General features: G+C 47.1%; 1 protein-coding gene across 5 annotated transcripts in view; it reads right to left on the minus strand.

Annotated features, from left to right (window-relative positions):
• KDM5C (lysine demethylase 5C) overlaps positions 1–17,728 on the minus strand; it is a 32,508-nt gene extending 14,780 nt beyond the window's left edge. For 2 of the 5 annotated variants that reach the window (XM_054565710.1, XM_054565708.1), the window contains exons 1-12: positions 17,234–17,728; positions 12,998–13,075; positions 10,267–10,389; positions 9,785–9,955; positions 9,121–9,252; positions 8,254–8,377; positions 7,962–8,143; positions 6,782–6,940; positions 4,892–5,011; positions 4,602–4,760; positions 3,811–3,992; positions 3,555–3,717 (exon numbers count right to left, since the gene is read on the minus strand). In XM_054565710.1, coding sequence (XP_054421685.1) covers positions 3,555–3,717; positions 3,811–3,992; positions 4,602–4,760; positions 4,892–5,011; positions 6,782–6,940; positions 7,962–8,143; positions 8,254–8,377; positions 9,121–9,252; positions 9,785–9,955; positions 10,267–10,389; positions 12,998–13,075; positions 17,234–17,383 — 1,743 coding nt within the window. In that variant the 5' untranslated portion in view covers positions 17,384–17,728. Of the gene's footprint in view, positions 1–3,554; positions 3,718–3,810; positions 3,993–4,601; positions 4,761–4,891; positions 5,012–6,781; positions 6,941–7,961; positions 8,144–8,253; positions 8,378–9,120; positions 9,256–9,784; positions 9,956–10,266; positions 10,390–12,997; positions 13,076–17,233 lie in introns of all 5 variants that reach the window. The other 3 variants (XM_054565709.1, XM_054565707.1, XM_054565711.1) reach the window with 2 other exon arrangements.
• Positions 17,729–24,139: the final 6,411 nt, after the last annotated feature.

Here is a 24,139-nt window from a genome sequence, read left to right on the forward strand (position 1 = left end):
GTGAAAGCATCTAAACATTTATTTGGGTCATGCATCAACGTCCGCCTCCAATATATTTTCTTCTCAAATATATCCTTATTTAGAGACAACATTAGCATTTCTTGCCTGTATTATTGCTCTGGGCCCCATTACCAACTACTAGAATTATTTTCCAAAATGCAAATCAGACCCTACTAAGAAGCTGTCACTTGAATCCCCATGGCCACATATAAAGTGACTGACAGACACACTAACTCCTGCTCTTCCTTCCAGAGTCATTTCCACAAATGCTTTCTTGACCACCTCATATACCTCCCCCACCCCCCGCTCCGCTTCTTCCTAAGGACTCAGCCTGCTCTTTTGAAGCACCTCTAGCATTTTATTCTACTTGTTTACTCACCTCTGTCCTCCAGCCCTCTGCATACCCACAGGCAGGGACTGGTTTATTTACCTTCAGGGTGATGACCAGAGGCCTTGCACACAGAGGGAGTTCTAGCAATATTTGTTGAATGATCTAGTTCCAGTCTTAATTTTACAGACGTGAAAACTGAGTCCCAGAGAAGCCTCAAGTAGAAGAGCCAGAAACAGAACCTAACATTCCTGATTCTTTATCTCAACCTACCCCTTCCCTCATTTGGCAATGTCACTTTACTACTTCCTATGCAGTTATTTTAAAAAGCTCTCTTCACTTTCTGCAACTGTTAAAAAATGACCCAAATGTCTATCAACTGGTGACTGGATAAACAAAATCTGGTATACCCATACAATAGAAAATTATTCCATTATAAAAAGGAATGAAATTCCGATGTAGGACATAACATGGATGAACTTCAATAACTGTAAGGTAAGTGAAAGAGCCCAGACACAAAAGACCACATATTATTCCATTTATATGAACTGTCTACAAAAGACATTTGAACAGACAGAAGGCAGATTAGTGGTTGTCTGGGACTAGGGGGTTGGAAAGAAAAGTGACTGCAAAAGGGCATGAAGTAACTTTTTGGGGTTATGGAGATGTTCTAAAACTGGATTGTGAAAGCACAACTGTAAATTTGCTGAACTGTACCCTTAAAATGCATGAATTTTATGGTATGTAAATTATACTGCAATAAAGCTGTTATTTAAAAAGACGGTATTTTTTAAAAAAGATTTTATCTATTTATTTTTAGAGAGGGGGAAGGAAGAGAGGAAGAGAAACATCAACGGGTGGTTGCCTCTTAAGTGCCCCCTACTGGGGACCTGGCTGCCAACCCAGGCATGTGCCCTGACTGGGAATTGAACTGGCAACCCTTTGGTTTGCAGGCCAGCGCTCAATCCACTGAGCCACACCAGCCTGGGTTGACTTGGTATTTTTTAAAAGGTGCTTATAAATAGTTCATATTAAGAAAGCAAAAATCATTCTAAACCAGCACTGTCCAATACAATGCCAGTCACATAGGCTCTTTAAAATTCTCTAGTAGCCACATTTAAAAGAACAGGTGCAATTAATTTCAATATATTTTATTTAACTTAATATAGCCATAATAATATCACTTCAACGTGTAATTGGTACACAAAAATATGAGTGAGATATTTTATATTGTTTTGTACTAAGTCTTGAAACCCAACATGCGCTTTAACTTTTAGCATTTCAGTTAGGACTAGCCATGCTTCAAGTGCTCAGTAGCCACATGTGGCTAGTGGCTACCAAATTGGACAGTGCCATTCTAGACCACACACTCGTTATTGCTATGTCAAAATTTACACAGAAAAACAACACGTGGAAACATAAAATGTGAAGGAAATAAAGACCTTTCTATTTCCATTTTTTGGGAAGGGGGCATGTTTCTTTTATAATGAAATTAATACTTATACTATATATCTATAAAAAGAAATGGCCTTCTCTCACCAAAGAGGAAGGTGGGGCCAGGCTAAAGATAGCTCTGGGGGAGCTCCAACTGGCTAAACTGCAGCCTGCCAACACGAGAATATGAAAATCACAGATGTCTTGGATTGAGGGATACTGCCATGAGCAAGAGAAATGCTGTGGAAGCAAAGAGGACATGTTTAAAAGTCTGTGATAAAGTTTTCTAAAAAGAGGTAAAGGTTAAACAGCTACATATATATATATGCATCTTAGCTGTCTGAATCCTTAAGGAGAACCCTCCTTTACTCTTGTAATTTTTCTTGACATTGTAGGCAAGGTTTGAGGAAAGGTCAGACCCAATGTCTGGTTGAGAAGAGGACTGGAAGGGCCCTTGATCATCTCGACACCTCAACTTCAGTAATTCCTAAATGGAGTGAGGTGGAGATGGAAAAGGATACTCCACCTCTAAGTGGAACAAGGCTGCCCAAACTGTTGTAAAATGTTTCCTCTAACTCCCTAGATATCTCAATCCCTGGTTAAATATCACTAAAATGTGTAATAAAAAGTATTACTCAAAGAGTATGTAGTATATCAAAACAAGGTTAAGGCAAGAAAAAATTCAGATGAGAACCACTGACCCAGTCCAAAGCCTTACTGTACAGATGTCCAGGGATCTCAAGGAGACATCAGTTCAATATATACTGACTGCCTACCATAGCCCCTGCATAAGACTAAGTCGCAGGACAGGTAAGGGTGGGGGTGGTGGAAGGGAGTGGGGAGGAGTACGGAGTAAGACTCAAAGCAGAGGTGGTGAATATACTAATCCCTGTCCCTACAGGACTGCTGATTGGGCTGTTTTAAGATCCACCGCAGAAAACCAGCTGGTGCTAATCAATGCTGGAAATTCCCAGGAACATAAAAATCTCTTAAAAGTAAGCCAGGCTGTACACCCAGAGAAACGTTTTATACAGCGAGAAAGATCCACAGAGGAGGACAGTATAAGCCAGGACTTTAGATTCAACTTTTTTTTAATGTTGAAAGATATTAGCACTTTTTTTAAGGTTACTTTTTCCTCCCCCCTGGCTTTACTGAGATATAAAACATCGTGTAAGTTTAAGGTATACAACATATTGATTTAATAGACTTATATATTGCAAAATAATTACCACCAAATTGTGACCTGTTAAGTAAAAAGACCTACCCACTGCTCCAAGGGTTATAGTATGGGATGTATGGCAGCAACTGCTAGTTATCCCGATATTCTCTCACCTTCTTTCATAACATGACCTCCAATTTGTAGCTGGTACATAACCATCCAGAACAAAAATGACATTTCCCAATCTTCCCTAAAGCTAAATGTGGCCATGTGAGTAAGTTGTGACTAACAGGAAATGAATGGAAATGATGTCTGCCCTTAAAAATAAGGAGACTTGTCTTGCCCTGTCCTTCCCCCATTTCCCTCTTCCACTGGCTGAAATGTAAATGTCGTAAGAAGCCATTCCTAAGGTGTTGCCCGCAAACACATCACCCAGATGGCTCACCATGACACTGTATATCTAACCACTATTATTTTGGGTATCTGTGAGAGTTGTCAAATTGATAAACCAATTAAGATCAACAGGAATGAGAAAGGGGGAGGGATAGATTCCAGAAAAGGACCACCACCACCACTACAAAGGACAGCACTAACATCATTCCTACCCTTTGTCCCTGTTTCCTGCGCACTCACCGGCACACCATGGGACATGAGGGTATTGGGATTCATGAGGGTGACAAGTTGGTGCAGGAGGTCAGGCTGGCTGTCAAAGAGCTCAGGTGTCAGCTTCTTCATCACCTCCTCCAAATGTTCTGCTGCAAGCGAGGGCACCCCGTACCAAGTCTTCGGTTCACCCCTGTCCAAGGGAAAAGGGGACATACAGAGTGGTCATACCTGTGGTCCTGAGGGAGTCCACCCTGCTTTCCTGGCTCCCCAGGGTCCCACTCACCAGTGGAGGTAGTTGATGGAGTAACTCCAGTGATCTTCAATATGCCAGCAAAAGGCTGAGAAGACCATGCCTACATAGAGCCAGGGCACCTTCATGCCGGAGATATCTGCATTGATGTGGCACAGTACAGACTGCTCCAACACCGGCATCACATTCAGGTTCCAACCACTGGTAGCATATTCCTGTTAGGTCAATGATTTGTGGAAAGGGGATGAGGGTTTTGATAAGGACCTGAGATCTTTATCCCACAGAATCTTACTTTTGAGGCCACAGGCCTTTCTGAAACATCTAAGTATTCTTCCTCCCACAAAACGCATATGCACAAAATTTCAATTCAATTCAATTTCAGGGAGGTTGACAGATATGCCCACCCACCAGAATACCTGCGAGTTAAAAGGCCCTGCTTTGAACCAAAATGTACCCTTCCTTTCAGGCAGGCCTGGGCTCTCGTTTTGTCCTGCACTCACAATCTCGGCCCCTGAGCTTCTTATGAATGAGCCGGGTACCCTGCTAGGCATTTCACACACCTTCTCATTTAATTCTGGTAACAAATTTGTAAGGCAGATCCTATCCCCATTCTACAGACAAGAAAATAGCCAACCTCATGACTGGAGATGCCATGCCAGTACTAGGTTGTGTTCTTTACCACGTACCATCTCACCTAAACCCCACAGCAACCACAAAAGGTAGGCATAATTATCTGCACCCAACAGAGCCACTGAGTCTTTCAGACACTAAATGACTTGCCTAGGCTCAGAGAGCTGACATGTAACAATCGAGCATTCACTCACCTCCTCCTCGGGGGTTAGGTGCCGCTTACTGTCGCTCACAGGGAAACCGCTGCCAAATTCTTTGGAATGGATGTCAGCCCCATACTCAACCGTCACATCTTCCTCAATGCTATTCACCAGCCGCCAGAACTCCTTCTCCACAAGTTCTGTGGGCACCATCTGGGGAACAGGGGTAGCAAATGACTGTGGCCCACCATATCCTAGCCCCAATGACCCAGGAGAGCTAAGATCATCAGACACCGACACCTACGACCCTAGCCCTGACACTACCCCAGCCCTCCATCACCTACGTGCACGGGCATGTTGAAGTAATCGGCTTTAAAGGAGTCAGCCATCTCGCCAAAGCTCTGCAGAGTGTATTCCCGGGTAGCCTGCTCAAAGCCAAAGGCTTCGGGGGGGCGCTTACACTCCTGAAACCCAAAGGAGAACATGTCACCAAGGCAGAGGCAAAGAGGTGGAGAAGCCTCAAAAGCAGAGCTGGAATATGGGTAGGAGCAGGGAAGGAAAATAGCCCTAGGTCCGCACTCAAGGGCCCTGAGGCAGGCCTCATTTAATAGCTCCACCTTTTCTTCTAGCACTTCAGCTTAATTCATCTTTTCATTTCCCACATGCCTGCTACCATGCATTTGCTTTTCTCTTGCTTTAGGACTTGACTATCTAAACCACGGGCTCTGATTTAAATATACTATCCCATGCTCTTCTGCCACCATTTTTTCTCTTGAGGTAAAATATGAGTTTATACAGGGTTCTTAGGAAAGCTTTTTCATGCCCAGACTGAAACTACAGGCCTGGGTAATCGGCAGTAAATACTGTGGTATCTGGGCGGATGGGAAACAAACGCACTAGCTTTTATAGTGCCAAACCCTACACTGTTCCTGCTCTTTAGACTGTCTCAGAAGACTGGATGTGGGTCGATCTCACTTTGCACCTACATTCATGGTTTTAGATGACAGCCGTTATGTACCCCAGAGTCAGACACACACTCTTCTCATGTCTGAAAATAAATGCTAATCGGTCCACTGGCCCAGAGCCACTTACAGAGCCAAGCAGAGCTGAGAGTCTTTGCTGTGTATAATACTGTTGGTATTCAAACTCCTCCCCAAAGGAATCTCCACCACTACCAAGCCCATTCATTATGCACTGCCCTGCTCTCTTCCCTCATCTGTGTGTGTGCATGTGTGTGAACATGCACACCTGGTCTCTACAACCCCAGTTGCGTCCTTAAGATAAGGCTCAAGAGACTATCAACATTTGCTCTCCAGAAACCCAGAGAGAAATACAGATGCGCACTGAGAATTTGGATGAAGGTTGGAAGCTCATGAAACAGACCTGGCAGACTTTCCAGGCCTCTTAGCCCTCACTGCTGCTTTAGCTGCTCTCCTTACTGCCCCTCTTGCACTAGGTACATTCTCCCCATATACCCTTGCTTCTGCAGTCCTTCCCTTCTCCAGTCTAGAACTTCTGCCTACCTTTTCTAGTGAGAGTCTGCATCACTGCAAACCAATTTAATCATCACAACAGAAGGAAAGCAAATAAATATTATACCCATATGATGGACCCCCTATAAGAAAAGCAAACCATACCCATGAATAAATTTAATAATATAGAAAAATGATTATAAAGTAACAAATGAAAATATGCAGTAAGATCCCAAATTTGTTAAAGATATATATATATGCAACAACAAAAAGATGAGAAGAAAATATACCAGACTATTAACAATGGTTGTCTCTAGGTGGTGAGATGATAGGTAATTTGTCTATTTTCCAAGCTTTCTAAAAAAACAAAGAATAAAAAACTTGGAAATCAAAAGAACAATTTTTTCTTCATATTCCTGTCCTCCAAATCTCAATCCTGACACCTACCCTTAGTCATTTTCCTCTCCTCAGAACTTCTATACTTTCGAGTTTCAAACATCCTCTCCAGCATTTCATTCCATACAGTCTGTCTAATCAGGACTCTCACCGCCCCAGGCGGTCTGGGAGGTCCCAGAGGACACAAGCAAAGGCTGAGTTTCCCCCTCCTCCTTTTCCCGAAGCTCTGCCTAGACTAGCCCCATCCCAGCGGCCCAAAACATACAACTGTGGCTGAGCTAGAAGGCTGCTCTCAGTAAAGCCAGATGAAAGAGGGCAAGGATACCCTATAAGGCAGACACAGACTGCGGTTAGGGAAGGCCTTACCGCCATGACACACTTTGGGCACCGCCAGACACCCTTGGGAATCTCAGGCAGAGGAGGCAGCAGGCAAAAGATATGGTAGTTGTCATCACAGCCATCACACAGCAGGAGTTTGTCATCCTCATCCCCTCGGGAACACATCCGACATACATATGACTCAATCTGCCAGGGGAGGGAGGCAACAGTTATCCACCAAAGGCCTGTCCAGCCTTCACACAGCAGACTCCTCCAGTAAGGACCCAGGTCCACAGAGCTTTCCATCAGGAACCCACAGTGCCTGCCAGCGGGGGGTCATTCTCGGCCCTGTGTAGGCTAGTCATGCTGGGTCGGGAGTTGACCTGCATGCACGCACTGTCTCCCCAAATAAACTGGTAGAACTGTGAAAGCAGAGTCTCTATCATTCAATCTTGACTCCCCCATTTTTATTCATTCAATAAATACTTACAGAACACTTATGTGTTCTACAGAGTAATGGACTCTGCCGGGCAGCGATGAATGTCATCATAGCATCTGCCCTCTGAAGGCATAAGTACACAGAGACATGGGTTCATAGAAATTAACAAGCAGTGTAGAAACTACCTACAGTGGCCCGTAACGGGTACTATGGGACCCTAGAAAAGAAAGCACTCAAATCAGCTGGAGATAAGGGAGGAAAGAGTCTTAAGGGCTCCCCTGAAAAGGTAACACTTGAAACTGAAACATGAAAGCAAACTGTAACGAGGCGGAGTGCATGGGGAAACTCTTCCAGGCAGAAGAAACAGCATGTCGAAGGATGGGGAAGAAAAGAGGATGGTGTGTCAAGGTAACAACGAACACACCTGCAAGTACTACAGTGTGGCTACAGCAGAGGAGCCAAGGGGGCAGTGCTGGGGAATGAGGTCAGAGGTCAGCAGGGTTTGCATCAGGCATAATAATGAGCAGCTTAGCCTTTATCCTGAAACAGCAGAGAGGGAGTCTCCTTCTTTGGACCCTTGAGCCTCCTCTGGACCCTTTCTGCACTTCATGTTGACAGTATTTGATCACCCTTTCTTGTTCTTTGTTCATTGTGAGCTGGCCTGAGGGCAGGGCACACCAGGCCCACTTTTCTGCTTAGTGTAACCTGGTCCAGTGCCACGCTGGGGAAATGCTTGTTGAAGGGAAAAGGAGCAAAGCATTAGGAAGTCAGTCAGGGCTGGGTCCTTACAAACTGGGCATTGCTGTGGTTCCTCCGCAGCCTCATGGTCATCTTGGTGCAGGGCTCTGGGCTGTGACTCAGTTCCTCCTTGCTGTCCAGGAAGGTCTTCGGTGAGGTTGATTCCACCTTCACGTCCCCGCTTGACTCCTCCTTCACCACTACGGTGGGGGGACACTCAGGCCCTTCCTTATCTGGGAGAGAACAGAACAGCTCTAAAGTACAGATCTGGAACAATCAGGGCCCCGCCTCCTCTCCCCAGGTAAGGCCATCCTTTACGCTGCTCCAGCCTTTCAGGCCTCACCTTTCTTCCGCAGGGTCTTATCCTTGGCCATGAGGCCCAGGCCCATCATCTTGGGGCCTGCCCCATAGATCTGTAGCTTCTTCAGCTCTGGATTCTTTTCAATGTCTTCCTCCGTGGGTTCCGGCTGGAAGAAAGAAAGAAATGAATCAAGGCTGCCACCTGGGGCAGACTGACCCATCCTAAAAGAACAATAGCTTAGAGTATATATCACCTGAGCTTATGCCAGGGGCTGAAGCAGGGATGGGCCAGGGCAAGAATTCAGAGCTGCTTTTTGGGTTCTGGGGGTAAGTGAACTCCCACCTCAGCCCTCTCTTAGAAATGAATTAAGACAGTATCCCAGTTTTCCCAACTCTAAAATTGAGAATATTAACTCCTACCTTAAAGTTACAAGGGGGTTTGGCGATTATATAAATAAAGAAATCTAAAAGTATTTGTCACTACCAATAAATGGCAGTGACTAATATGATCTGCTAAATTGCATGCTTTGTTGAGTCCAGGGACAGTGTCTTGTTCTGTTGTATTGCCAGTGCCTAGAATACCTGGCATGTAAGCTTCTGCCTGAAGCTAGGATATAGGCGTGAAGAGAAAGAAGAGTTCTGCCCCTATGAGCAGAGTGAGTCAGGAAAAGAACAAGGCAGGCAAGAAGGGAACACACAGAAAAGATACTGCATGGGCAGATCAAGACCCAGCTCAGAGGCTCAGCGGAGAGTGCAGGGAAGAACGAGAGTGAATTCAGAGAGGCCCACCACTGTTCAGAACTAGAGAACTGAGAAGGGAGAGTGGAGTAGGTAACAGAGCCTTGACCAGAGGGAGGGAGAGGACTCTCTCCACCCTAAAGCCCTAAGTTAGGAGAAGGGCAGTACTCACATCAGGCTGCAGTCTCTTGGCCCGCCGGCCATAGCTGTTGAACTTGGAAGGCTGCACAGACTGTCGAAGGGGGATGCTGTGGGGTTTGTATTCCTTGTCCTTCTCCTCATTATCAAATGGACGTGTGTTGCACTGCTGAGAACAAAAAAAGGGTAGAGGTCAGGGCATGGGGTCCTAGCCCCCAAGAGCAAGGACTTCCCTCTACCCATACCCAGTGGCAACCAAAGCTGTGGCTGCACCTCGCTGACCTACACCAATAGGCCCTGCTCAACTGGTCTTTACCACTGATAACAGCATACACTTTGGGACGTCTTCTTGCTTCTCTGTTTATGCCATTCCTCTTTTCAACCACCTCCCCACAACTATCTCCCCAACTAAATCAGACTCCATCTCTTCCCAGACCTCTCCAGCCCAAAAGGTCTCTCCCTCCTCTGAATCCCTCTCTCAGCTAAAACGCTGTCATAGAACAGATAGTCAGCTGGCCATGCCGATGACTCCAGGACCTCTGACCCTGGGCAGTGTGGGAAGAGAATGAGCACTGCTAGAAAACAGTGGAATCTAGCTCCCAGGTCTTTAGTCCACTGAACCAGATTCATTAAGAGCAAGTGTGAAAATCTGTGTCTGGGAGAGGAAGCCTCCTTCCACCCCGGCCTGGCATCCTTACCACCAGGTTGGCTCCAGACTGGTACATCTCATAGGGGTAAACGATGCGTTCATAGTGGGAGCGTAGCAGGGAGCCAATGTTTTTGCCTGGTGGGTAGTTGAGGCGCTGGGCCACCCGGGCCCACCGACGGTCCTTGCAGATGGCTTCATAGCCACCTTCCTCCACCACGATCTGCAAGGACAAGCAGGAAGGGACGTGGATGTGCTGTGTATGTACATGAGGGAGTAGGCCTGAAGGAAGGGCAATGAGGATAACTCCAGCCCCTCACTGCACGGGGGGGCTACCCCTCCTCCTACCACCAACACGAAGACTCAGATTGCAGCAAGAGATGCCCAGAAGTTCTGATGACAGCTTCTGTGCTACCAGGCTGTGCCCCTTCCATTGCAGCCTAGAGATCCAATATCCAAACCAAGGGAACCTCCAGAACACCAAGGATATTAAGGTGTGGGGTGGGAAGGAGTTTGAGAAAAACCTGTTCTTACTTTGCTGAGGCTGTAGAGGTCCAAGATCCGCCGTTCGACATTGGGAATCTTTAAGGATGAGCCCTGGATTTCCCAGAATTTGGCAATCTGATCCAAGTAGTTCAGTTTTACTCTCGTCTGGGCCTGGAAAAGAAATGGTTCAAAGAGGCTGACCCTTCCACTGGATTCCGGTCTTCTGGTCTAATCTCAAGGGTGGAAGAATGGTACAGAGCAGACCACTACCCGGGGACTCTCCCAATGAACCGGACCTCAAACTCTAGGCAGTGGTTAGCCCACCTCACTCTCATCTCTGCCACCTTCTAGTCAATAGCATAAGCCCAAGGTCCCAAAACAGAAAGAGTTGGGTCACAACAGCCAAAGTTTTACATGTACTCTCTCTAAATCTCCCTGACAGGGCTGGATGAGTATAATCATCTCTTTCACAGAGGACCTGTGTCCTCTAGTGACACAGCAGGTACCAAGGCATCCGAATGTTAGTATGACATAATGATATAATGATACAATACTATAATATGTAACGTGGTAAATACTGCTACATCAGCAATCATATCACAATGTATAAGTGTATCAAAGTAATATGCTATAGGTACACGAACTTATACAATGTTACATGTCAGATTTATTCAATTAAACAAGAGAGAGAGCAATCTGAATGTCAGGTAACAAGTGTCAGCTTTTTGTCTGCTACTGATTTGTTGAACTGCCTGGAGCACAACAGTTTTACGCTCTGGATCCTCATTTTCTAATTGTAAAAGGGAAAGAAAATAAGTGCCCAGTCCACCTACCCCAGAAGGGTGGGCTTATGAAAGGAACAATGAAGGCCCTTTGGAAATTCCAGAATTTCATCTAAGCTCTAGGCATGTTTGAGAGAATGAAGGCTCCGAAAGAGCACATTCACCTCTTATACTCCACAAAACTTGCTCCATGGCAGATGAAGGGTGAGAGTGCATGCTACAGACAGAATGGCCTAAAGAACTAAGACATGGTATACTAAAGCAGCACTGGCACCTGGCCAACCCAGGACCCAGTGTGGGCCAAAGGTCCTAGGAATAAAGCATGTATCATGCTTCCCTGAAATCTCAGTGACCCAAGTCTATGACCACCTCACCCTGGTCAGAGGGCATGATTCTAGGGAGACCTAGGTAAGTCACTACTCTTTACTGCTTTGCTCTGACCCTATTAGGGGAAACAGGGACAAGTCTATTTAATAGATGAGGAAAACTAAGATCTATTTGCAGAAAGAAAGAACCTACGGATCCTTAGATGTCACAACCCCTAAGGGGCCAGGAACTCTACTCCTTCCATCTCGACCCCTTAGATTTCCAACCCCGGCCTCATCCCTGCTCCTCCCCATCATTAGACGGTACTCTTTCTAGAAAACCTGCCACTGTCCCATATTAGATGACACCTTGCCCTAGTTGTACCCTACAGATCTGGTCAGATCCATTTCTCTAAGTAACTTGTACTCCTTACAGGAGATGATTTTTGCCCTGATCCAAACACCACCTAGACTGACCCTCGCACAGTGGTTCTCAATGAGAGGCAATTTTGCCCCCAGGGACATATAGCAATGCCTGGAGATATTTTAGGTTGCCATAACTAGGAAAGGGTACTACTAGCATCAATGGGTAGGAGCCAGAGATGCTGATAAACATCTTGAAATGCACAGGACAGCCTTCCATGACAAAGTATTATCTGGGCCAAAATGTCAATAGTGCCAGGACTGAGGAACTATGGTCTAGGAGACAAGTAACCTTTTAGGTCATAGATATTCAGCTGAGTCTAATATCCCCCCAGGACATTTGGTAAGGCTTGTGGACACACAATAACAAGGGAGTAGAGTGGTAGCGTATTTCTAACCTACATGTTCCATGGGAAGCTCCAGGATGTTACCTGGAACAGCTTCAGGGCACCCATTCTCATTTGCCCCGGGACAGTCTAAAGCCCTTGGTGGAAAACCCCACCTACCCATGCAAAGGACCTGGACTTCCTGTACAGAACAAAAGGGAGACGGAAAAGTCTACCTGCCTGGCCCCCTGCCCAAATTTGTAACTATTCCAGCCTCCACACAGACAAGTTTTTGTGTTGCTCCCACCCATTCAGCTCATCAAGCACCATGGAAAGAAGATAGGAAGCACAGAGCTGTGTGGATGAATTGGATAATGAGGCCACATTTAGTTGCTGAAGCAAGAAAGGGTCTCAGCCAGCCCCATACATCCCTTTTGTTGAGCCAGCTAGGATAGGTTAGTTGACAAGGGATCTTCAGAAGTACCAACTCTCGCCCTGGCTGGCGTGGCTCAGTGGATTGAGCGCTGGCCTGCAAACCAAAAGGTCGCCGGTTCGAGTCCCAATGCAGGGCGCATGCCTGCGTTGCAGGCCAGGTCCCCTGTAGGGGGCGTGTGAGATATAACCACATATTGATGTTTCTCTTTTCCCCTCCCTTCCCCTCTCTAAAAAAAAAAAAAAAAAAAAAAAAAAAAAAAAGGGGGCAAATCTTTATGAGACAGGGATACCCCCAGTCTTTGGGCTACCAGGTCAGAAATGCTAAATGTCCATGTCCTTTGTTATATTCAGAGCCCTAAAGTTTCCTCCATGCCCTCCACGCAATTTTGCAGAAGACAGAATAAAGGCCTAGCCAGTAAAGTACCTTAGCCAGAGAAGATACGAGAAGAGGGGTCAGAGCTCAGGTATCCATTCTCCCAACCCCATCACCAGCTATTAGTCTTCTTACCTCTAGTTCATTCAGCCTCTGGATTCGGGGAGTAAATCTGAAGTTGTCCACTTCTACAGCAAAGGGTGGCTGCCAGTCCTGAGGGGGTACAAAGGGGAAAGGGAGTTGGGTTATTCCAGCAGAGTGCAAGACCAGAGGACACCAAAAGCAGCTCGACACCCTATTCACACCTTCCCAGACCTTTAGCCACCCCAGGCCTTTTATCCTGACAAACACCCAACCCACTACACCACACACAGAGCTCACAACAGGGCCTTAGCAGCTCCTCAAGTCCACACTCAAGGCCCCATGGACAGGCCCTGGGAAACTTCTCCCAAGTCCCTCCCAACAGTACAGTGTGCTAGGATTTCAAGAAATAGAGAGACGGGGCCCAAAACATTTGACCTGAAACTTTCTCTACAGCCACATTAACCCTTCATCCCCTAGGCATGTGCTGTAGGGCACATAGTCTTAAAGTACAGAAAGCACACAGGATTGGAGTCAGAAGACCTAGGTTTGTGTTCTAGCTCCACCACTTACTAGCTGTAAGATTTTATCTTTCTGCACGTATTTTTACATCTATAACGCAGGAATATGAACTCTTCTCCTGGCTTCATCACAAGACCAATATGGAAAATTAAATTGGTTTTTCAAGTGAAAATGTTATTCAGAGGTGCCATCGTTAAGACTTGACATCTAACCCTGGCCAGTGTGGCTCAGTTGGAACATCGTCCCATACACTCAAAGGTCATATGATCGATTCCCAATCAGGGCACATACTTGGGTTGCAAGTTCGGTCCCCAGTCAGGGCACATACGGGAGGCAACCAATCAATGTTTCTCATACTGATGTTTCTCTCCCCCCCTCTAAAATCAATAAATGTATCCTCAGGTAAAGATTTAAAAAAAAAAAAAAAAAGAAGAGAGAGAGAGAGAGACTTGACATCTAAGGCTGACCCTACCACACAATACACATGCAGGGTAGATCAGCTCTGATTCTGGCAGGATTTAAAGGTTTGGGTCTTCATGTCTGTTCTCTCAGTTTAAAGGGCCTGGGACACCCACTGCAAGGAACAAGGAATGAGAACGTGCACCACTGACCTAGTAGGCCCCTTGGGTCCTCTCTCAATCACCTGCCTGGTACAGGAAGAGCAGGGGAGAAAGCCCCAGGGGTAACCAGGAGGTATAATTGCAGGGATGTCCAACTATGGTGGCTGAGAACGGGAGGTTTTGGGGAGGAGGAGGGAAGTCAGAGAAAGGTAATAAAAGTGAGGAAGACTCTGTCCTGCCAAGCTGGAGCTTGTTGTGTCCTGCCCAAAGAGTAGCTATGGAGACCCGCTCCCCAATGCCCTCCCATACAGTCCTCTCCTCCCCAAAGCCCTGGTTCCTGCTGGGGTGGTGAAAACAATCTATAGTAGCCTAGACCCATGCCCTCATTTTACAAATGGGAAAGAAATGTGATTTCTCCAAAATCATATGCTGAGTCAGTGGTAGACCTAAGACTAGAACCCATGTCTTCTGACCGCTAGTTCAAGGCTTTTGCACTTCATCAGGCTACCAGTGGTCATATACACATGCATACATATGGGAGGGGGGGGGACAGTAAAAGAAAAGAAAAAGATGTTGGCCTCTTCCGCATGCACATTTTTAGAAAAGCAGCCAGAGCACTCACACTTGCATTGCATTCCACACATACTCCCTCTACTCCCCAAGCAGGTAGCAACACCTGGGGCTCAGTGAAGCAGGGGTAAAAAAAAAAAAAAAAGAAAAGAAAAGAAAAGAAAAGACTACAACATTACGGCTGAGGCCCAGACAAACTCTCCATGCCCTCTCGCCTCCCATTAGTAGGGCATTTCCCTCAGCACAGGTAACCCAGGTAGAAAGGTGCTCAAAAATAAGGGTGCCCAAACTCCTGGCACCCTTCTTTTCTGCTGAATCAAGTTCTAGATAAGAATAAGCACAACATCGAGCAAACTGACAGGAAATAGCAGAACCGAAATCCTAGAGCAGGAGCTGTGGGTGCAACAGATAGCTGGCGAAGGTCCAGCAAACCGCCCTGCCTGGCTCTTCCTGGGACCTATGAGCTCCCTCATCCTACCTTCAGTCCCATACTCCTATATGCTAAACACTCAGTATGCCAGTACTATCGGGATGGTGCTAAAAAGGTTGGCTACCTGATGCGAAAAGCAAGGCCCTTTAAGCACCCTGGGTCCACTCCAGGGTACTAACACTCTCCTCCAACCCATCTTCTCCAGGAGCAGTAGTTACCTGTCTATCAATTCAGAACTGAAATCGTCCTTCCTCAGGCAAACTTTTATTTCCAAGTACCCACCCGTACAGAAGTTCCCACCCTGGGCCCAAGCACCACTTGGGTGAGTGCTTCAAATTCCATACAGAAGGCCTGGCTGCCAAGGCAGCCCAGGAGCAGCCCTACAGGAGGGATAAAACAGAACAAAACCAGAGAGCCAGATCTCCTGAACTGGAGAAGGACACTGTTGAGGTAAAGAGAAGCATAACAAAGGACAGTGCCCCAAGTGTCATATACGCACTAAGGACATGTCACTTTTCCCTTTGTGGTCCCCCTCCCCCAAGGAAGAGTAACAACATCTGCGCAAGGCCGGGCTGCCCGGATAAATCCAAGAGAGAAAAATGAAAATTCACACCCTAACTACTCCCTGTGTCAGATGCCGCCTCCTCTGAGGCTGCCCAGGACTCCCGCATCTCCTTTCTGCTAGCCTTCCTGACCTTTCTCTACCCACCGCCACTCCCTCACCATGGACAAGGATACCTCAGAGATCTGTGGCCAGGCTCCAACAAGGAAGAAATTAGCTTACCCAACACCTCCCAGAGGATCCATTTGAAACCAGCCTAGATCTGCGGCAGAGCACCAGAAAGCACCAAGTTGAATAAGAAGGCCTGTGGTGCCCTCCTCAGGTGGCAGCGAGGCTTCCCAACCCGTTTCAGCCAGAGACACCTACTCAAAAACACCCTATTACAGGCAAACTCAATTCCTGCCCTTAGAATCCCAAGTGGTGACTGAACACACATATCATCATTTCTCCTCCAAGTCAGCCTATCCTAGCCCTTGGGCAACTTCTCCTGGCCTGAAGCCAGGCCTAGGAGCAAAGATATGCCCTTTGTCCTTGACCTCTGGGAATCAATTGTTCCAAAGAAGGCAGGCTTCCATAGTTCCATTCTGTTTCTGAGAGTCCAAGAATATCCTATCCTCTGGGACCACCTACATCCTGGGACAGGGCAGAGTAGAAATCCTCTTGAGGACACATACCCCACCCCTCAAGCCAACTGGTCCAAGCCTCTCCACAGAAGTCACAAGTCTGGGGAGGGGTGATGTGCAGGAAAGGCCCAGATAGTGTCTTCAAGTAGGAAAAGAAGGGGACACGGGGAGTGGGGAGCCTGGGCGGAGGGCAAAGGGGGGCGGGGAATTGGGACAACTGTAACACAATAAAAATTTTAAAAAAGAAAAGAAGGGGACAATTCCCTGAACCCATCTCAGGGGAGCCAGATAGAGCATTCTCTGTAAGACTGATTTTCTATCTGACCTACTGGGCTAGGATATCATCATAGATGGATTGGCTTGGCAGGGTGTGAGTAAATGAGTCAACTCACACAGGAGCAAACCAATGACTACATCAAACACCTTCACAGTCACAATAACTGCCACTTACCTAGTGCCTACTACACATAGACGCTACCTAGTTTAATCGAATTTTTTAAATAACTACTCAGGGGACTCATTTTACAGGCTTGGAGAGATTACGTTACTTGTCCAAGGTCACACAGCTTGGAAGCTGCGAAGTGGGATTTTAAACTCAGGTCTGTCTCCCCTGAGAGCGCTGGTCGCCCACTACAACACACCGCCTGCCTTAAGAGAAGTGATGACAGTAGACAGGAGAAAGGCCTTATTTAGTGCAGCCTTGACCTGAGTGGTCCGGGGTAACTAAGAGACATGCGTGTCACTATCTGCGAACTCTCCCCGGCCCACTAGGCATCCCTGCCTGGACCCTTACCAGGGATGATTCTCAAAGGCGAGGTGGGAGTGGGGGTGGGTTTCTGAGCCCAGGTCACTCGGGGGCCTCACATCACGAGGGCCCCTGGCCCCAGCATCCTTTCTCCGACCCACTCGCACTCACAACGGCCCCAGGCACCCCATTTCCCCACATCTCGGGATGCCCCGCGCCCAAGACTCCCCCGCCGGCCACCCTAGTTTCTCATTCCCGGCCTCACCGCCCGGCCTTACCGCGGGTGGGCGGATCTTGCAAATGCCGGACTTCTCGGCGATGGGCCTGATTTTCGCGATGTAGCCAAGAGGGTCTCGGAACTCGGCCCAGCTAGGTTCGAACACCGGGCACTCCGGCGGCGGTAGGAAGTCGTCAGACCCCGGCTCCATGGTGGACCCTAGGACTGGAGGGCTCGGACAGCCCTTAAGGACTCATGGCGGATGCCGCCGTATGAAACCGAGGCACTGCTCGGGGACTAGGCCCTAAGCGGGGCGGCCGCCGCCCGCCGAGGGCTAAGGGGGCGTGTTGAGTGCCGCACTCTGAGAGGCTCAGGCTGACGCTACTGCTGCCTCCTCTTAATCCTGCTCCGTTCCTTCCAAACTCTGCCGCTGCCTCCCAACTCCTGCAGCTTTCACTACTACAGTTACCTCCCAACCGCCGCGGCCTTCATCGCCGCCGCCGCCGCCATCTTGGTTTGTCAGCGTCCTCCCCCCTCCCCACACCACAACAAACCGGATCCCTCCGCGGTTTGCCCCCTCCGAGCCTCGTATATTTTGTGTGAGGCCGAGCCCTAGGAAGCCTTCGCCCCGTGAGGACGGAGCAGAATCGGCAGGCGTGGGTTCCCTTTATGGAAGCTGGAACTCAAAAGAAGCTCCCAGACAGAGATCAAATAGTTCCCTTCAGCGGCGGAGGGGCAAAACTGTAATTAACATGCCGGATCCTTTTTCCGGATGGACCAGCGGTGCACGTTTAAAGGCCAGTGGTGCGCATGCGCGTTATGAAGAGAGACCGGAAGAGGAGCACGGGTTGGTGGGCGTTAGGCGAAACTGGCACCCTCCCCCTCCCCTGATGACCTCAGCCCTGGCTGGAGCCCCGCCCCAACATTCTCGCCCTCAGGGTCTTTCCGTGGTCGGCAATTGCTAGCCAAACCCTGTGCTCTGGAGGTTTGGAAGAAGGAAGGCTAGAGGCTGCTCACTCCCCGGGGATTATGGATTTTTCGAATTCTGGGACCCAATGAAAGGAAGAAAATATTTATTTCGTCCAAGGTTATGTGTGGAGGCCTCTCAAAGATGGGGCTTCCATTCTTACCCCCAAAGAGTCATTGTGAACCAGCATTTTAATCAACTTTCAACTCTTCTGTATGCACTTTTATTGTGTGCACATTTATGGCATGTACTCCTACAAAATAAGTAGCTTGTAGTGTATGTATTTTAAAAACTATTAGATGTTTAGCAACAGCTTATTTATCTATCACCTATTAGTCCCTCCCATATGAAACACCTTGTACACTTGTGAGCCTACAGTGGACTTAGCAAACATCTGTGTACAAGGATAGTATTTATTGTGTATAGCCCGTCATATGCTTTTGAGTACCTACCATGTGTACATCTGCTCCTATTGTGTACATGTTCATTGAGCATAGGTTTATCGCAACTACTTCAAGTGAGTATCAAACCAGTACTTTGCCCATATATTAGGCATCTACAGCATTTGAGGATCACCTTTGTTATTCAGTAGTTGTGGTCCTACTGCATATAGTTTGAACACCTGCTGTGCACATATTACAACACTTGTATACATGCTGATTAAGTGCTTATTTTGTGTTCCCCTGTCAGATTGAATTTCTTCAGGCAGGGACAATGTGGCTTTATACATCCTTAATGCTTGGCATGGTGAACAGTAAATTAGTGTTGAGTAAATGAAAGAAAAATAAATGTGTATTTTTTGAGCAGCCTTAGTATATATTGACTGAAAATAATATAAACTCTTTGTAAACACTTTCTGCGTATACTGTGTTAAGCATCTGCTATATGCCTGAATATGTTTGAAGAGGGTAGGGAGTGTTATTCCTTCATGCAGTCCATTGTGCCTCATCACATACAGTGTCGCAGTTAGGTACATCATTCTGCCTGCGTCAGGACTGAGCTAAGGGCAACCTATCTGCCGGAGCAGGTCACAATGGTAGGAGCTTACACTCTAGGGTCAGAGAGGTCCAACTTCTAGTTCTACCAGCTCTCTACAGTTTTCTAATTATACGACCTTGGGCAAGTCCTAACCTCTGAAACAAAGGAGGATTATAATACCTACTTTGCGGGACTGCTGTATGGTATCTGGCACATAGAAGGTTCTTGGTATCTGTTAACTGTTATTTTTATTTCCGAGAGTCAGCAACCAATATGTCAAGTCTCACTGAGAATCTCTTGTTCTAGGCATTGTGCCTAGTGATTTCTTATTTTTTTAATCACCTGAATCCTTATATTACCTTAAATGTTTAGAATCTTTATCCTCGCTTCATTTGTGAAGAAACTTGTCCTGAGTAATACAAACAGTGACACCTTTCTAGTTTTCTAGGTGTCAGGAGAAACCATGGTGCCTTCCACCGGCAACACAGGTGAATGAACCAAATGAACAACTGTCTGGATAGGAAACAGAAAGCTAGGCGAGGTGATGCTAATAACAGCAAAATCACTAGCCTCCCATATGTGTAGGAATTGAACAGTCCACGCAGCTCTTTCGTACCACTTATCTTCCTTAATCTTTGCAACAGTCTTGGGAAAGATGTAGGTTAATTTACCCATTTTGAAGATGAGGAACCATGTTCCAGAAAGATTGAACAATTTGCCTACTGTTAAACAGGAAGTTGCCGACTCTTGGTCAAATGCTCTTCCTGTCATTTGCTCTCATCAGGAATACAACTGGGCAGAAGGGTGAGGAGAATGAAGAAGGTGGGAGAATATGCCAAAACCTAGGCTGAAGGAAGTTTGGCCTTTCCACCTGGAGGCAGCTCAGTGAAGGACAAAGAGCGTGCATGAATCAGGAGTTGGGAGACCAGGTTTGATCCAATTCATTCATTTACTACAAATATTTATTAAATTCGTACTATGCACCAGGCATTTTTCTGGGCCCTGGGAATATAATGGTGACCAGGACAGTCATGATCCCTGCTTTCCTGAAGCCGATATTCATCTCCTAAAATCTGCCAACTACCTTGTCTTCCTGAGCCTTGATTTTCTCATTTATCCAATGAGGCACCATAATCTCTTCCTCGCAGGGTAGTTGTGAAGATTAGAGATGATGACTGACATTCATAAAGGGCCAGGTGCTATGAAATAGGTATTGTTATCCATGTTTTAGAGATGAGGAGACTGAAGCTCTGGGAAGTATAAACTTACCCAAGTCACATGGCTAGGAAGCGGCAGAGCCAGAATTCAAACCCATCTGTCTGACAGCCATGCAATTCTGCCCATAAAAGCCTCAGGTGGTGCTTCTTCCCCAACACACAGTAAGGTGCCTGGGAAGTGAATTCCTTTTCCAAGCCTTAGGCCTTGCCGAGGACTAACCGCAGCCTGGGCACTGCAGGGTTAAGAACTGGGAAGCACCAGGGAGCTCCCCTTGGACCAGGGGCCGGCAAGCCCCTGGGAGAGGGTCTGGCCTGGAGCTGGTGCAGAGCTGTCATTGGAAGGCTTGGCGGGCTCTTGACCACACTCACCCCATCCGTGTTTTCTGGGTGAACTGGATGAGTGTGACTTTGTGCCTCACTTTTTTGATTTGTGAAATAGGGTCCCTTCCAGCTCTGAAGTAGGTATGAGCTGTGAGTTCTGATTCCTAAAGAATTCTGGAATCCATCCCCTCCTGGCATTCCATTTTCTAATCTTCTACCCCTGTGAGCACCATTTACTATCTACTATCTCTAGCCTGTATTGAAAAAGCCTCCTCAAGGTGTCAAGGTATCGGTGTGAACTCATATATGTGTGTGTGTATATGTATATATATATATATATATATATATATATACACACACACACACACACACACGTATGTGTATATATGATAGAGAAATATAGGTATATATTATGTGCTTAATACATACATATAACAATAAAGTATATTCAAAGTGATAATTCTAAATGAATTATAATAGTAGATTATAACTCATTGAAAAAGATAAAAATCCATAACATTGATATAAATAAATGATGGAAAAAGGAAAGCTCATTCTTAAAGGAATGATGGAGTTAGGAAATCATCAATAGATGCTCAAATATTTTTCAAATAAAAAGGCAAGCTCTTAAAGCAGCTATAAAACCTAGTGTGCAAGTCTTGGTTCCTAAGTGCCATTCTCAATCCAAAAGAACCAGGATTTCTTGGAAAAAATGTTTGATGCCAGGCCTGGGGCAGAGAAGGCGCAAGATGGGCCTGGAGCATCTTGTGGTGCCAGAAAACGAGCAGTCAATGAAAGATGAGGACCTGATGAAAGGGCAGAGGCACCAGCCTGGAGCGCCTCTGAGTGGCCAAACGTGAGGCGTATGAACATCAAAATAAAGAATGATGTTACTGGGTTATACGCAACCCATTGGATAAAATAGGCGTCCATGAGTCCAGGAGGATAGAAATAAATAAATGTAGGGCGGGGGAAGCTCTCCTTTAGAGTGGAAAGCCAACTAATGGAAGCCAAAAGAATGATGGCATTTGAAAAGCACTATTTGGCTGCCTGGAGAACCGTCAGTGAATGCTAAAACTGGTGTGTGAACATTTGAGTAATAGAATATTAACATTGTTTCAATGCCTCTCTTCACAAGATAGTCCTAAATTACAAAGGGAAAAATAGTAACTTTACAGCGGAGACCCTATGTGGCCCAATGTATCACCTGGTCTTACTTTAACGCCTACTGAAGCCCCAGGAGAAACTCTGTGGCAACAGAGGAATGGCAGCCCACCTTCACGCTGTCAGCCCTGGGCTGCCCTCTCCTGTTCCTTTCTCGTTATTCCACGAACACATCGCAGACTCCCAAACCTCCATGCCTTTTCATATGCGGTTCCCTCTGACAAATGTCCTTCTTTACTGGGACAATTCCTACTCACCCTTCAAGACTCAGTGAAAGGGGCAGTTTCAGAAACATGGCCCTGCCCCGCCCCGCCCCACCCCACCCCACCCCACCCCAAGTTGGGTTTTCCGCTCCTCTGCATCCCCATGCACGCTGTGCTGACTTCTGGGCCTGTACTTATTACAGTGTATTGGCATAGTCCCACCAGGCTGCCCACTCCTCAAGGTCTCGTCCTGTCCTGTCCAATACGGTAGCCACTACCCACATGTGGCCACCACAATTTAAATGTAAAAATGCGGTTCCTCAGTGGTGCTAGCGACATTTCAAGTAGCCACATGTGGCTAGGGGTTATCGTATTGGACAGGACAGTTACAGGACATTTCCACCATCACAGGAAGACTATTGGACAGCACTGGCCTGGGACAAAGGTAAGAGCTCTGTGAGATTCCAGGACCTTTGTCCTTTGTTATGTGTTGTTCCACCCCATCCACATTCCTAAAGAGACTGACAGTAGAACCTTTGATATGACAACAGCCAATGGGCTTCTTGATGTCAGGCCCTCAAAGAGGTGAGGAGCTGAACTAGGCCTCCACTGTTTGATCAGCGAGCCTTGAGCCTCGGGGGAAGATGGGGCAGGAGCAGCCCAGTGCGGGCTCTGCAATGAGCCGGGGAGGAAGAGAACATCAGATAAGAGCTGAAGGAAGCATGAGGATGTTCCAAAGGGACCCCAAAGCTTGGTACACAGGAGCATCAATCAACAAATGAACCGAAGGTAACTTACTCTAAGGGTTAGCTTACAAGAACTGTTCAGTCATTCACTCAAATCAGCCAAGTTTTAGTGTCATCTGTGCTGTACCAAGCGCTGTGCTGGGCAATGCGCTGGACACAGATGATTCAGCCCAGGGTCACTCTTGAGCAACTTCATATAGCCTAGTGCGGGAGACAGGTAAAGATGTGAGGGGTCTCAGAAAATGTGGCCAAGGGCATATTCTGTGAGGGATGGGTCCTTTAAGCCCATCTCACATAGTGAGAAAACCTTCATCGGGGATGGTGAGGAGAGCACGTCTGGCAGGGAGCCAGCACAGGTAAAATACAGTTGGACCCTTGAACAACGTCGGGGAGCTGGGTAAGGGTGCTGACCCACTGCAGATCAGAAATCTGCATATAAATGGACCCGTGGAGTTCAAACCCGTGTTGTTCAAGGGCCAACTGTTTGGAAATCACACACAGGCGTTTTCAGGGAGCGAGTGAATGTCCAAAATGTGGGCGAGGAATGAGAGTTAGGACTCCAGAGACCGGCTGGGGCCACATGATGGAGAACCTCCAGTGTCAAGGCAAGGAGTTTACTCCTCTTTCTGTAGGTGGCCGGAAACAGCTAGCTCTGTGTCTGGCAGGAGGTAGGCATTTCATGTGCATCAATTAGCAATGGCCCTGCAAGATTATTATGCCTGTTTCACAGGTGAAAGATCAAGTTCTCAGGGGCCACAGGCGACTTGCTAAAGGCAACAGAGTCAAGTCTGTGACTGAGCCAGGAGTTGAGGGCCAAAACTGAGCTTTGGGAAAACAAAACCAGCATGGAACTGAAGTTCGGAGAAGAGGGGCACGACCAAAGGCAGCGCAGCTTGGTCTGCCAGGGGAGAAACAAGAGAGTGCCCGTTGGACCCAATTGCTGACTCTCTGGGTCTAAGCTCTGCAAATGCTTAGGTCTGGTCCTCAAGGGGGCATTACATGCTTAGATGGCCCTAGCTGCTGCTTTTGCTTAAATGTGCACATGAAGAAGAAAACAGGCATTGGTTGAAGATGCTGAAGAGCAGGGTCAGCCAAACCATGCCCTCTTAGAGGCCATCCCAGACTCTAAAAAGGCAGCCAAAATATTTACTGACTGTTGCTCCCAGGGACCCTGCTGTCCCTAAGTAAGAGCCATTGCTTTGCACTATTCCTCCTGGGCTGTGTCGAGGACCAGGACGTAACCAGTGGTGCTGGAAACATGTCCATTTCATAGGGACGCTGTTTGGAGGCCTGGAAAGAAGTCAGGAACCCCCCCACCCCCATGGCTTGTTTTGTGGCCTTGGGAAAGATTCTTCTCTTGTCTGGGCCTGT

The sequence above is a fragment of the Pteronotus mesoamericanus genome, unplaced genomic scaffold, assembly GCF_021234165.1.
Source record: "Pteronotus mesoamericanus isolate MK-2021 breed Mesoamerican mustached bat unplaced genomic scaffold, CSHL_Meso_final contig_166, whole genome shotgun sequence".
NCBI lineage: Eukaryota > Metazoa > Chordata > Mammalia > Chiroptera > Mormoopidae > Pteronotus > Pteronotus mesoamericanus.